The 14,775-nt window shown below is 52.8% G+C and overlaps 1 protein-coding gene across 1 annotated transcript; it reads right to left on the bottom strand.

Moving 5' to 3' along the window:
* On the bottom strand, positions 1–8,056 carry KCNS1 (potassium voltage-gated channel modifier subfamily S member 1). Its single transcript, XM_032419620.1, has 4 exons — positions 7,833–8,056; positions 6,793–6,898; positions 4,513–5,541; positions 1–2,003 (listed from the first exon to the last, which is right to left on the bottom strand). Exons 3-4 carry the CDS (start codon positions 5,536–5,538, stop codon positions 1,533–1,535), a joined length of 1,497 nt encoding a protein of 498 aa, XP_032275511.1. The 5' UTR covers positions 5,539–5,541; positions 6,793–6,898; positions 7,833–8,056; the 3' UTR covers positions 1–1,532.
* Between the last annotated feature and the right edge of the window lie 6,719 nt (positions 8,057–14,775).

The following is a 14,775-nucleotide window of genomic DNA, read 5'->3' as shown; positions in this document are numbered from 1 at the left end:
AAACATGTCTGCAGGCCACACGTGAAGCCCCAGCTTGTGAGTCTTCCAAAAGATATTTGTTGAATGAATAAAGTAAGGAGGAAGGGGTTGACGGGACTGGGAGAATCTTCTGTTCAGTCTTGTCTACACTCTCTCAAGGGCAAGACCTCTGTCTGGTCATTTCCTCTTCCTCCCCAGTGCTCTGCACACAGTATGCTGTATGAATTAGCTGATCCATGAGTAGGTATTCACTAAATACCTTCTCCTCACAAGCCTGGGCTCAACCAGATAATGTCTTCCATGTTGAAGCTCTGCATGGTGGGCCAGACAGAAGCATAGCCAGGAGATGACAGGACGGTAATGGGTGTTCTGGGAACCGTATGTGAACAGGGCTATGGGAACCCTTCCCTCCCAAATTTCTCAGCAAGTAGAGAGGATTCAGCGGGTGAGCATAAGATGCCCCCAGCAAGGATGAGGGGGCTGGAGCTGGCTGAAAGGGGCGGAGGTCTCAAGCATCTGCCTGGATGGTAACTCAAGGTAGGGCTGGAGGTCTGCGTGGCGGGAAGAAGTGAACTGCCAAAGTCAGCCTGGGGGGACCCAGGGGTCACAGGTGTCCATGCACAGCAGTTCCTTGCCACCAACACTTCAGAGTTGAGCTGCCTTTAAATTAGTGACTTCCTGCTACATTTGGCTTTCATTTCCCTCTGGGGCACAGACTGACCACCTGACAATGGGCCGAGATCTGGAGATGGGGCAGGGGCGTGTGCACTTCATACATCACATCCTAGGATGGGACAGGCCAGGGCCCCTCAGAGTCTGCATCTCAAGCCAGCCCTGGCAGGAAGCTGCAGGACAATTGCTGGGCGAATCTTACATGCCAGCTGAGGAGGCAGCTCCTGTCCCTTCCTCCCAGACCTCATCTTTGAGAGCTGACTCTTGTTGGAAGCTCCTGGAAGAGAACCACAGCTGAGGTGCAGCACTCCTCCATCTGAATCCCCTGTCTGGTCCTTTCTCTAGCCCTGACAGTGAGTTTGAACCCAACGGATCAACTCTGGAGATTCGTGAACCCCCTAAAACCACATGCAAACTTTGCGAGGGCAGAATAAAGACGGCATGCAAGGAACACCAGTCCTGGCAGACCAGCGAGCCTGGATTCCAAACTTGGCTCCACCACATCCAGTTGGGTGACATTTGGGCAAGTCCTCGCGCCTCTCTGAGCCTTGGTTTTCTCATCCTCCGACATGAATGTGACAGAGCTGACAGGCAGGAGGTGCTCAGGAACCGTTAGCAACCTTTCTACTTTCTCTTTGGCGCATGCCTGCTTCACGGGGAGCTTGGAGGTCCGTGTATGAAGTTCTCTGGTGTGTTCACAAGGCTCACAGAACCTAGGGCAATGTTATCCTGGCCTGGGCCTCTGGGAGGAACGGACCTGGCCTCTGGGTGTCATTCCTCAGGCCTGGGTGAGTGATCCTGAGCAGTCATGCCCCCGTGAACGTTGTAAGCAGCTTCAGCTGACCTTAGGGGTGTGGGAAGAGGGACACCAAGCCTTGACTTTAGTAAGCCTGAGAGTCTGGAGGCCCAGTGGGGGCCTGGGCCTCCAGGTCTGTAGACCTCCCCTCCTGGGAGGTCGCACGGGACGTCTCCAGCGACACCTCCGACACCCCGTCGACACTGCTCAGCAAATCCTCAAACTCCCGGGGGTCGCAGTTGCGCACGGCGGCCTCCAGAGCCTTCTGGCGGCGGTAGAAGTGAGAAAACTTGTTGAAGATGATGGTGATGGGAAGCGCCACCACCAGGATGCCCCCGAGGATACAGCCTGAGGCTGCCAGCTTGCCGGCCACCGTCACGGGTACCACGTCCCCGTAGCCCACGGTGGTCATGCTCACCGTGCCCCACCACCAGCAGGCGGGGATGGTGTCAAAGCCCACGTCCTCCTCCTTCTCAGCTGTGTAGGCCACACCGGAGAACACGGACACCCCCACGGCCAGATACAGCAGTAAGATGCCCACCTCACGGTAGCTGTGCTGGAAGAGAATGTGGGAAGCCAAGTCAGAGCTGGGTGGGCCCACAGACCTGGTATCGAACAGATGGGGAAACTGAGGCACAGAGAGTAGAAGGGGCAGGTCCACAGTCATAGAGCAAAGTAGAGCTGGTGCCAAGACCCAGGTCCCTCGACTCCAAACTAAGATCTTTCAACCACAAGAGGCAGCCACCTCCCTGGGCGTGAACACGGGCCTAACTTCTGTTGCCCAGGACGCCTGCTAAGCCACAGTGGTTTCTTCTCATGCAGGGGGAACTGGGGGCACCAGCCAGTTAATAACAAGCTTGTGATTTTTCCACAGTCACAGAACCAATGGAGAACCACAGTTTGTATTCCACAAACGCAAAGGGTTGGTTTCATGTACTTCTGGCTGGTCTACCTGCTGACAAGTACAAAAATACAGTCTGCCTCTCAAGAAAGCTGATAAGGTGTATGTTCCCTAGACCACCCACTGAAAGCACCTGCCTGTGGGTTTATATATGCTCTGCCCCTGAAGCCAAGCAGTGGTTCTCAAACAGGGCAATCTGCCCTCCAGGGGACATATGGCAATGCCTTTTTTTTTTTTTTTTTTTTTAAGATTTTATTTATTTATTTGAGAGAAAGAGAGCACAAGTGCAGGGGAGGGGCAGAAGGAGCAGGGAGCCCAACGTGGGGCTTGATCCCAGGACCCCAGGATCATGACCTGAGTCGAAGGCAGACGCTTAACCAACTGGGCCACCCAGGTGCCCCAACATATGGCAATGTCTTTAAACACTTTTGGTTGTCACGACCGGGACAGGTGTGCTACCGGCATCTACTGGGTAGAGGCCAGAGATGCTGCTAAACATCCTACAACGCATGAGACAGCCACCCCCGCCTCCACACACACAACAAAGAATTATCTCCCCCCAAATGTCAGTAGTGCTGAGGCTGAGACCCCTCGTCTAGAGCTGTAGTTTCCTAGTCCCAAACTGAATGTGTGGAGGAATCATGTTGGGATCTTGTTTAAAAGGCAGAATCAACTGAGTGGGTGGGTCTAGGGTAGGGCCAGAAATGCTGCATTTCTAGCAAGCTTCCAGGTAATGAGAAAGCTGCTGCTGGTCAGGGGCCTTGCTTTGAGTAACCAGGAGTCTTACACCTGAGTCTTGGACCGTGGCAGCCACAATCAACATTCTTCTCCCTCCTTGCAGAAAAAGCTGGTGGCACCAGGCCCTGGCTCCCTGCATGGCTGGAGGCAAGGCAGAGTTCTGGGGTGAAAGGATCTTCCCTGGAGAGATACTGAGTTCAGGGATGTGGTTAATGGAATTCCTTGTTCCTGCCCACTGCCCCAAGATTCTCCTCACGTCCCCCTGCCTGTACCCAGCATCCTGACTGCCTTGCCACGAGGGCATGAAAAAGGCTTTACAAAGCCATGGGTGGGAGGGGGTCTCCTAGGGATCCTTAGGAGGGCTTCCCAGGCTTTAGGAGAAAGAGCAGGAGGTGCTGGAGTCATGCACAGCTGGGTTCTTCTCTGGGCTCTGCAACTTACTGAGGAACCTCTGACAAGTCCTGTCACCTCCTGGAGCCTCAGTTTCCACATCTGCAAAGTAGTGACAATAATCCTCGCCCCAGCCTGAACCCCTCCTATTACCTTGGGATAAAGTTTAAAATCCTGGGCCAAGAGTCCGTGGCCCTTCAGTACCCCATCCCACTCACCTCTTCAACCTCATCCACTGGCACCCCTCCTTCCTTGTCCCCTCCCAGTGTTCACCCTGTTTGCTCTCCAGGCCTTTGTCCCAGCTGCTCACATTTCCTCTGTCCCCACACCAGGCTAAATTCACCCCTTCAAGGTTAAGCTTGCCAGAGCAGTGATGCACCCCCAGGGCAGGGCCTGGCACAAAAAGGGCACTCAGTAAATTGCAACCAGGCTTTAGAAAGCCAACTTTCTAACCTCAGGTTCTTCACCTACGGGAAGGGAATAAATAATCACATCTTCCTGAGGAAGTTGTCCTGAGAACAAAATCGATAATGGATGTAAAACTGGCACAGAATTAGCACTCAGTGTTAGTTCTGGGGCTGCCGCTGGACTTGGTCTGTCACGGGTGACCTCCGATATCTGTGCCCCCCCATAATGCCAGAAGAAAGGCTCAGCGGAGAAGCCAGTCAGCATCCTGCTTTGCAAATTTCTGCACTATGTATTATCTGATGTTTGACAGAGAGGCCAAAAACGACCTCTGTCTTGTGTTTTTGTTTTTTTAAAGACAGAAAAGCAAAGCTCTGCCTTGGCTTTCAGTCCCCCCCCCCCCCCCCCCCCGGCCAAGAGCCCCCCCAGGGCTGTCGGGAAGGGCAGACGGGATGGGAAATGGACCCCTGGTCTCCAGCCCTGTGCCCGGCACACAGAATGTCCCCTGGGTTCACTGTGCCCCTGGACACCGCGTGCCTCTAAGTTCACCTGCTGACCCGCCCTTTGGTCAGCCTCGCCTCCCCCCGCACCCCCTCCCCGCGGCCCCCCTCTCCGGGCCCAGAGGCCCTACCTTGAGCGTGGCGCCCAGCGAGCGCAGCCCGGTGGAGTGGCGCGCCAGCTTGAGCACGCGGAAGATGCGCATGAGGCGGAACACCTGCACCACCTTGCCCAGGTCGCCGAGGTCCTCGCCGCTCGCGCCGCCCCGGTCGCCGAGCGCCATGCCGGCCAGCAGCGTCAGATAGAAGGGCAGCACCGACACGATGTCAATGAGGTTGAGAGGGTGGCAGAAGAAGTTGCGCGTGCTGGGCGCCAGCAGGAGACGCGACGACACCTCGAAGCTGAACCAGGCGATGCAGAAGTACTCGAGGTGCCGCAGCACCGGGTCGTCGCGCACGCCGTCCGGGCCACGGCCTGCGGCCACCGCGGCCACGGCGGCCGCCGCCTCGCGGGCCTGGTACTCGGGCAGGCTGTGGATGCACATGGCGGCGATGGAGGCCAGCACCACGCCGATGGAGACGCAGCTGAAGAGCTTGCTGGGCAGCGAGTAGCCGGGGTTCTCCATGGTGAGCCACAGGCGGCGGCGCAGGCGGCCGCAGCGCGCAGCCCCGTAGCGCGCCAGCTCGCGCTGCACGTCGGAGATCTCGTCGGGGCACGGGTCCACGCTGCTCGGCGCGTCGCTGTCCTCGTCCCAGTCGCGCGGCCGCGCCACGCGCCGCTCCAGGTAGCGCGCGCGGCAGCAGGCGGCCAGCGCGCTCTCGCCCAGGCCCCAGTAGTCGGCCTCCTGACCGAAGGCGAAGACGCACAGCTCGTCGAGCACGTGCAGGCGGCCGGTGCGGTAGAAGTGCAGCAGGCCCAGGAAGAAGCCCGGGTGCCGGTCGAAGTAGAACTCGCGCGCCGCCGCGTCATAGTCGTCGCACAAGCGCCGCGCCTGCTCCTCGGACGCCGCGGCCTGCAGGCGGCCCAGCCGCGTGCCCGGGAAGCGCGCCAGTGCGCGTGCGCTCAGCCGCCGCCGCACGCCGCCCACGTTCACGCGCAGCGCCTCGTCGCTCCGCCGCCAGGGCGCGCGGGCGCCGGGCCCCGGGGACTCGCTCACCATGGCCTGCGGACACGGGGACGGGGGTATTGGGCGAGGGCTCCCCGGGCCTGCCTTCCAGAAGGCCGGGTTTAAACCCCCTGTCCCCTCCAGCAGCTGTGGGGTGCAGTGGGCGCTCAGTACGTGTCAAGTACCCTCTGCTCTCACGAGTCAGGCTTGGGTTTGACTGCCTTTCACTCCCCGACCGAGGGTCTTTGGCCAGATCACTGAGGCTTCCCACTCCCATTTCATGTGCACAGAACAAATGCTGAGATCTGCCTTGGGGGGATTATGAAAGTGACTGAATGGCAGGATATCCTGGCACCCCCGGGCGGGGGTGGGGTGCTCAGATAGGGTATCTCCCTTTCCCAAACTTGGATTTTCGTATGTCAGGGGCCTACTGTGGGATCTTGGACACACCAGCACTCTGATCCTCAGTTTCCTCCTCTGCAAAATGGGGATAGTAATGCTGACCACCCAGGGGTGTTGGGAGCATCAGTATAGACCAGTAATTCTTTAAGTGTGTCCCCTGCACTGGCAGCATCATGCCACCTGGGAATTTGTCAAAGATGCAAATTCTCAGCTTGCTCTAGACTTGATCAGAAACTCAGGATGGAGTTCAGCAGTCTGTGTTTTAACAAGCGTGGAGGGTGACTCTGATGCATGGTCAAGTTTGAGAGCCACTGGCTTAGACTTTTTAAGGCATCTGCGGAGTCAATCAGATGGAACACTGAATTTCTTCTGTGACCAAAGGCAAGTCATGTCACCACCCTGAACTTCTGTCAAGTGGAGATAAAAATAGCCACCTCCAAGTGTGGTTAAAAGATTAAATGAATTATTGTGTTTATGTGGCCTGAAGGGGTTCAGTAAATTATCCACCTGTTTCACTGTCTCCCCAAGTCAGCCAAATCTGGGGTTTATCTCCACCCCTGATGCACCTAGGGCTTTGAGGAAGATGCTTTTCTCCAGGTCTTAGTTTCCTACACAATGCGCAATGCAGACAAAAGCACCTACCCTCAAGGCAGGCTGGAGGACTAAAGTAGCTTGTGGAAAGTTTTCCGCCTTTTTGATACCAGAAAATGTTAGATCCTTCCACTGCCCACGTCTCCAAGCTCTGCTGGAGCTGAGGGCTAGTGACTCACTTCCTGATCCTGGGTAATCCCATCTGCACCATCCCATCAGTAATGCCTGCTTCCCAGGGTAGACGGGGGATTGGATGTACATCAAGCGGCTGGTCCGGTGCCTGGCAGGGAGTCAGGTGAGGTGCCCTTCACTTACCCTGGGCTTGGAGTTAAGCTGGTCAGGATAAGGGTCGTGTCCTTAGCTCTGTCACTTCTGTGTCCTCAGGCCAGTCTCCTCCCACTCTGGGCTTTGGCTCTTTTATCTATAGAACAGGGAGAACAGCACTTTGGGGGGAAGGTTACTGTGTGTGTGCAAAGCCCTTAGAACACAGTATTAAGTGTGTCCCCTGCACTGGCAGCATCATGCTGGCAGCACAGTAGATGCTCAATAAATGTCAATCCTTTGCACTTTCTTCTGGTCAGACCTGGGTTCAAATTCTGTCTGCCACTTACTGTTGACCCTTGAGGGGATCCATTCTGAGCTTGTTTCCCCATCTGTAAACTGGGGGACATCACACTTTCCTTGAGAGGTTATGAGGATTAACTAGGGCAAGATGTTTATGGGCAGGATGGTGGCTCTGGTACATAATCTGTGCACAGTAAACACCTGGGACTCCGGCCGGATGCAGCTCCACTCCCACCTCCTCCACCGCACTTGGTGTCAAGAGATGAAGCATCCAACCCAGTTGCATCACCCACTAGCTGCATGACTGTGGGTAAATCCCTTTCTCTTTCTGGAACTCACCCTCCTGCTCTATTAATGGGGATAATTAATTCAGCAAACCTTCCCCAACAAGGATCTGAGTATCAGTAAGAAAGGTTAAATGACTTGCTCAACATTACCCAGCTAGTCCACGGCACAGTTAAGTTTGGAAACTAGGCTTTTCCATTCAAGGCTCTCTCCACACACTTATTTTGAGCACCTACTATGTGCTGGTCACTTCGCGGGGCTGCATATACACTTCACTTGGTTTAATGCCTACACCAACCCTGCCGGGGAGGCTTTCTAATCCCATTTTACGGATGAACCAACAGGACAGACCCCAGAGCTTGGCCACCCCACAGTGCTCCCTCCTGGGTGTGGGAGGGGTGGTCTCACGAAGGGGGCGCGGGATCAGAACCCCGGCAGCCCCCCTCCCCACTCTGCAGCCTCCGCCCCTTCCCGGGCCACGCCCCTCCCCGAGGGAGGTTCCTTACCTGCCAAGCCGCCTCCAGGGCGCACCCGCCAGGCGCGTCTGTCCCCAAAGTCGAAGCCGCTGAGGCCGGGGAGCCGCGGGCCGGCCGGGCTCGTCTCTGCCCCTGCTGCCCCGCGGAGCCTCGCTGCTGCCGGAGGCCCCGCCGCCCCGTACTTCCCTGTCTTCCTCTTTCCCCCGCAACGGAGGCCACATCGATCGCTGCCGGGGGAGGGAGGGAGACCGCGGGCTCCTGGAGGCGGTGATTTCTATTCCTGACTCGATTGGGTGGGGGTGGTGTCTGAAGACGGGGCGCAAGAGCCAGGACATCCTCCCTAGTCAGGGACCAGGGGAGGAGGGGTCATTTAGGGGAAGGGCCCCCCCCCCCCCCCCCCCGCGAGAGAGGGATTTCAGCCCGGAGCATCGCTGACAAACAACAACGACAGTAATAATACCTTCCTTAATTGCGTCCTTCGTATGTACCGGTACTCTGCTCAGGTGACTTACCCAAGTTATTCCTGACAGAAGCTTGACAGGGACAGATGAGGCTCAGTCACCTGCACAGGTCACTTAGCTTGGTGTTGTGGCCTTGGGATTGGAACTCGTGTCTTCCAGGTCTGCAGGTGGGGATCTGCATCAGGGAGTTGGAGGAGGTGTCCTCATTCCCCCAGAGCCCCCTGGGCTGTGCAGCTTGAAGCAGATATTTTGCCCCCTAGAAGTTCTGTCTCCCCACCTGGCCATGGGTCCCTGATTTCTGCCTCAAGTGGGTTGGGATGGTAAGGGAGAACTGTACCAAAGAGCTTTGTCAAGGTTATGTAATCTAGGGGGGCCTGGCTGGCTCAATGGGGGGGGGGAAGCATACAATCTCAGGGTTGTGAGTTCAAGCCCCATGTTGGATGTAGAGATTACTTAAAAATAAAATCTTTAAAAAAAAAAAAAGGTATGTAATCCACAAGCATTTACTGAGTGCCTCTGTGTGTCAGGCTGGAGAGAAGGTGCTGGAGACTAGGACCTGGATACAAGAAAGGATTCCTACTTCATAGATATTATTAATAATAATAATAACCAACATTTATTGAGACCTTGCCTTGGGCCTAGTATCCTACAGGCCTCATCTCATTCATGCTGCCAATATTCTGTGGATAGGCACTATTATTATTCCAATCTCAAAGATAAGAAATGCAAGGCTTTGAGGGCGACTCAAAGGTCGAATGGCTTACATCTGAGACCTCTAGAACAGAACTGTCCACTAGATAGAGTTTGAGCCACATATATGATTTAAATTTTTCCAATAACATTAACAAAAATAAATAAAAAGAAACAGATGAAATTAATTTTTTAAATAATATATTTTATTTAACCCAGTATATTCAAAATAATATAATTTCAACATGGGATCAATAAAGACATTACTAAGGAGGTATTTTACATTTTTATCTAGTACTAAGTCTTGGAAATCCAGGATATTCAAATGACCACAAACTTAGCAACTTAAAACAATACAGATTTATTACCTCACCGTTCCTATAGGTCAGAAATCTGAGCACAGCATGGCTGAATTCTCTACCCAGAGTCTCACCACGTTGAAGTCAAGGTGTCAGCCAGGGCTGGGGTTCTCATCTGAAGTTTCACTTCTAAGCTCACAGATTGTTGGTGGAATTCATTTCCTTGTTGTTGCAGGACTGAGGTCACCTTTTCCTGCTGGCTCTCTGCTGGGGATCACTCTCAGCTTCTACAGGCTGCCTGCAGTTCCTTGCCACGTGGCCCACGGGCAGTTCACAACATGGATGTTTGCTTTCTTTCAGGCAACCTGGAGTGTTGAGTTCCTCTTCTGCAACCAGCCAGAGAAAATGCTCTGCTCTTAAAGGACTCACCTGCTTAGGACAGGCCCACCCAGGACAGTCTCTCTTTCCTCATGGAACACATTTCACACGTTCCATTTACACTCAAAGAGGAGACGATGATACGGGGGGGGGGGGGAGAGGGTCCCTGGGAATCCTCTTAGAATTCTGCCTATATCCACGTACAGTGAATCTCATTTGGATTAATCACATTGCACATGCTTAGTAGCCTCACGTGGCTAGTGGCTCCCATGTTGGACGCGCAGCTCTAGGCTGTGCCACTTCAGTCCTTCCCTCAAAGAAGCTAGAGCAGGAAGTTTGCAATCATCTTGCCTAACTCCCTCGTTTTAGCCACAAAGAAACTGAAGCAGATCTTTGGAGAAGTAGATCTCCCATTTCCTGGCCTCATACTCTCTCTGTAGCCTTCACTGCCCCCCCCAAACTTAGGGGGTACCTCCGCCTTGGAGTTAGAGCAGTAGCTTCAAAAAGAGAAAAGACGAACCTGTTTCCCAAGGGCAGAAGAGATGGAAACTAGGATCTGGTTTCATTCCCAGATCACGTGGGAAGTACATGGAGTGTTAGATTAATTCACCAGTGATAGGAATGGGAAGAGAGGCATTATGGACCTCTGAGGCTAAAGGGGGGTATCCATACCCATTATGTGCCGCGAATGGGCTGTGCCCCAAATTCTCCTTCAGTCCTCAGCCAGAACTGGCCATCTGAATCCATGAGGGTTTACCCTAAAGAGTAAGCTTGATGTTGCATAAAGTATAGAAATTTTTGTAATTAAGTAGACTATGTGTGGCAGGCAGCTTCTAGAATGTGTCCCAGTGATCTCTGCCTCCTGGTATTCATGCCCTTGTGTAATCCTTCCCCCTTGAGCATGGGCAGGATTTCCTGATTTGCCTGTAATGAGCAGAATATAGCAAAGGTAAGGGAATGTTGCTTCCAGGATTAGGTAACATAAGATTGACTTTTCCTGGTTCTGATGAAGCAGGTTGCCATTCTGGTAAGGCAAGGACCCGAGGTTAACCTCTGGCCAACGCTGAACTAGAAACTGAGGAATTCAGTCCTACAGCCCTCACAGAACTGGAATTCTGCCAACAACCATATGAACTCGAAAGTGGATCCTTCTGCTGTTGGGACTCAGTTAAGACCCCGGCCCTGGTTGAACACCTTTATTTCAGCTTTGTGAGTCCCTGAAGCTGAGGACCCAGCTAAGCTGTGCCTGGATTCTTGACCCACAGAAACTACAAAATAACAAATGGGTATTGTTTTAAGCCGCTACATGGCTACATGCGTGGTAATTTGCTATACAGTAATAGATAACAAATACACTGGATTTGCGTTCTGCCTTTACCACTAAATGGCGGTGGGATCAGGAGCCAAGTGATGTCTCCTCTTGAATTCTTACCTTCCTCATCTGTAAAATGGGAACAACGCCTACCTTTCAGGAGTGTGGTAAGGAGGCGCACATGTTGTTCACTCTCCATGAACAGCTCTTCCTGCCCTTTCTTTACCCAGCATATCAGTTAAGAATCAATGTAGTTACAAAAACACGAAGTGAGCCACGGTGGCCTCTCTGGAGAGGAGGTGACTTTTTTCCGCAGTCCAGGTGCAGCTGCCCAGGAAGGGCACTGAAGACCCAGTCTCCTTGACTTTTCCTCCTCCACTCTTCTTCTGTGGCTCTCATGCCTGTAGCAGGTGAGGCCGGTGCTTTGCCCATATCCCCTCGGATCCCTTTGCCACCTTGTGTGCACAGGCTCCTGGCACGCTTTCCCTTCGACAGCTGGCATCTGCATCTCTTTGTCAAAGGGCTTCCTGAAGGCCGAGCAGCTTGCTCTGCCTGCACACAGGGAGAGCCTGAAGTGCCTGGGAATGTGTGTCCTCCATCCCGGAGTTATTAGCGGATGACAGGAGTACAGAGACATTAATCTCCAGCTCTCTTGCTCCACGGGACAACTCTGAAGAATCACCTACTCTTGTCTCTAGAACCCCCCGCCTGTGGGACTTTGCTTGTCGTCACATCCCTGCTGGCCTCTCCCCCTTTCTGGTATACCTCTCCACTCCCAGACCCATTCTTCCTGGAACATTTCCAAACCATCACCATCCTGTGAATCTTCATCTAAAGATTTGCTTCCAGGGAACCCACCTAAGATGATCCTCAAGGTCACCAAATAGCTGTTCTAGCTGCAGCATCCATGTTCCAGAATTCTGGACAAGGTACAAATGGATGATGGGCAAAAGAGGGATCTGTCTCATCTGGTAGGACAACAAGGGCTTTCTGGGAAGCCCCTCCCAGTAGACTTCCCCAAGCTTCTGATTGGCCAGTCCTGGGTCACATGGTCATCTCTAGCTGTCAGGGAAACAAATTTTTAAAAACTTAATTTTTACTTTTTAAAATTGGAGTATAATGCTTTATAGTAAGTCTTAAGTTACAAATGAATTAAGTTTTTACAAATTTATGCATCCACGTGACTGCCGCCCAAGTCAAAATATAGAATGCCACCAGCATCCCAGGAGCCTGGGGTGGGGGGGGTGCTGGACGTTTCCGAGTGGGGACATTGCTGTGGGTAAAGAAGAAGGGGAGAATGGATGACTCGCAGTGTCATGCTTGGCTAACTCCGACTTAAATTCAATATCAAATATTCAATATTCAAATATCACCTCCTTCAGGAAATCTTCTCTGGTCTTCAGGCTGAGCTAGGTCCTCCCTGGCATCCCACAGTCTCCTGGTTTTCTCCCTAGGAAGCACGTCCCGCGACTCTGTAGCGGGGCTTCGTCTTATCCTCTAGTGCATGCGCTTTGTGATGATACCGCCTAGAGCCTATACTAAGTGCTCAGCAAACTTTGAGTGAGGGAAGAAAACAAGATTGGAGGCTGAAGACCCAGGCTCCTCGACACAGGTGTCCAGCCTCCCAGAACACTTTCCAGAAGGGCAGTGGAGATGGAGCTGGATGGGCTGGACTTTGGTGGCTGAGGACAGAGTTGGCACGGCCAAGCCCAATGCCCAGACGTGAGGGAGCAGGTAGCTAGTTAGCCAAGAAGCTGAACAGGAGACTCTAGAAGAGACTGTGTAGATGCTGCCACCTGTAGCCAGAGAAGCCGTGGTCTGTGACTTGCCCCCTCCTACTGCTCCAGGATCCTAGCTCGGGACTCAGGGCCTCAGTTCAGCCCTGGGGCCCGAAGCAGCTGCATTCTAACCCACTCACCTGGGATCTTTGTCCTGGGGTCCCTTAATTTTCCTCCTGACACCTTTCAGGAAAGAAACCCAGGGCAATGTGCTGGGTTCCAGCTGCCTGGAACTGAGGCTGGTCACTTACCCTTCTTGGCTCTTTGTGATCCCCATGTCTCAGATGTGCAAACTGAGTCTTTAGAGCAGGAGGGAATTCTCGAAGATGGGATGTAATTAGTGGAGTCAGTAAGGATGTCAGCTTTGGCATCCCACTGCTTGGCGTTGAATCCCAGCTCCACTACTTACCGGCTATACAATCTTGGCCAAATCAACCTCGTTGTGCCTCAGTTCCTCATATGTGCAATGGGGGAAAATGATGAAACCTACATAGTGAGGCTGTGAGGACATAATGAAATTATATGGGTAAAGTAATTAAAGTGACACCCGGCACAGGGTGGTTTCTTTCATTTCTGCTGTTGCTGATTTTATTAGTACCTAAGGAGGAATATGGTATGGCTGAATCCTGGCTACTTCACCTCTTAACTGGGAGTCTTGGGCAAGTCACTTATCTCAAAAGTTCTTCTTGTCAAATGGGAATAAGAATGCCCACCACCCTCAGGGTTATAGGATGGAAGAATGAAATGATGTTGTAGAGTGTGAGGCATGGAATGGGCATTCACTCAAGAGTAACAATCATTATCTGAATTCGACAAGCTCTCACTGCTATAAATCTATAACAAATGCCACCCCCCATCTCCCTGCCTTCCTATCACAAACATTTATTTTGCTCTTGCAAGTTAAAGGATTGGCAGCTCAGCATCAGGCCTGCCTCAGCTATCCTTCATCCCAAGACCAGTGGCTTCTGGGCAAGCACTTTTCATGGCAGAGGGAGGAAGCTCCAAGAAGGCAGATGCCTTGCCTTGAAACTGGCACACTGTCACTTGGGGCCACATCCCATCAGTCCCAGTGCAAAGCCCTAAATCCCTAGGCGGGGGATGTGTGCTCTCCCCCAGGGAAGCCATGGTAAAGGTGGGGAGGGAAGGGGTGTGTCTTTGGGCAAACAGTACAATGGACCCTATTATCTGTGTCGACCACTTGAGTTTATAGATGGGGAAATTGAGGCCCAGAAGGAAAGGAAATACCCAAGCTCACAGGGAGTCAGTGACTCAGATTGTTCTCCTCCTCCTCCTCTCTTGGGCTTCAGCATGTATCCCTATAATTAGCATTTGCTGATTTTGAGTTCAGCACTTGAACCCCATGAGAAGGACTATGAGTGAGGAAGTAGGATTTTTTTTCATCTTCCAACAGGGCAAACAAAATCCCTGAGTGGTGACTCACCCGTGACCACACTGCCAGGTCAAAAAAACAAGGAAAGAAGACCCAGGATTCCCAACTCAACCTGCCCAGCCCCAGATTCCATTGGGATACAAGAGGAAACCCAGCAGATAAAGCAGGGAGGAGTCTGCTGCCTCCTGCCTCTCCCCAAAGCAAGTCCTGCGTGACTGGGACAGTCAGGAATCCAGCCCTCTGGGTCCAGGAATGTCCCTTGGGATGGCTGTCGTTCCCTCTTTGACCTCCTTCCCCACCCTCTTAGGCCCTGACTGCAGACTGACTGACCCTTGAGAAATCCAGGTGAATGAGGTATCGTCCAATGTGAGATAGACTCTCCCATAAATAATGACATCCCAACTGTTCAAGCAACATTCCCCAAATGTGGAGCAATTTGAAATGATCTTAGGGTGGACCTGGGTGCAGCATTTTACAACACTGACTCTTGAGAAAGTTCTCTTCTCAGTCCTTCTGATTACTCCAGGAAAGAGGTCACAGTTTTGAGATCTGTGTCTTTAACTTGTCTTTAACCCTTGCTAATCTTCCTTTATTACCAGAGACAGAGAGCAGCCTTCAGGCTCACAGTGTTGGCGGGTGGCAGCATCTAGGGAGAATTTAATACT

Source organism: Phoca vitulina, unplaced genomic scaffold, assembly GCF_004348235.1.
Source record: "Phoca vitulina isolate PV1807 unplaced genomic scaffold, GSC_HSeal_1.0 scaffold22, whole genome shotgun sequence".
Classification (NCBI taxonomy): domain Eukaryota; kingdom Metazoa; phylum Chordata; class Mammalia; order Carnivora; family Phocidae; genus Phoca; species Phoca vitulina.
This window is presented reverse-complemented; position numbering and strand designations above follow the sequence as displayed.

What these genes read in the sequence shown, in the direction of transcription:
- KCNS1 (XM_032419620.1), bottom strand. Translation starts at nt 5,538, where the DNA reads ATGGTGAGCGAGTCCCCGGGGCCCGGCGCCCGCGCGCCCTGGCGGCGG. An exon ending in CGCTGGGCGCCACGCTCAAG is followed by an intron (nt 2,004 to 4,512) that starts GTAGGGCCTCTG and finishes ATTCTCTTCCAG; the next exon opens with CACAGCTACCGTGAGGTGGG.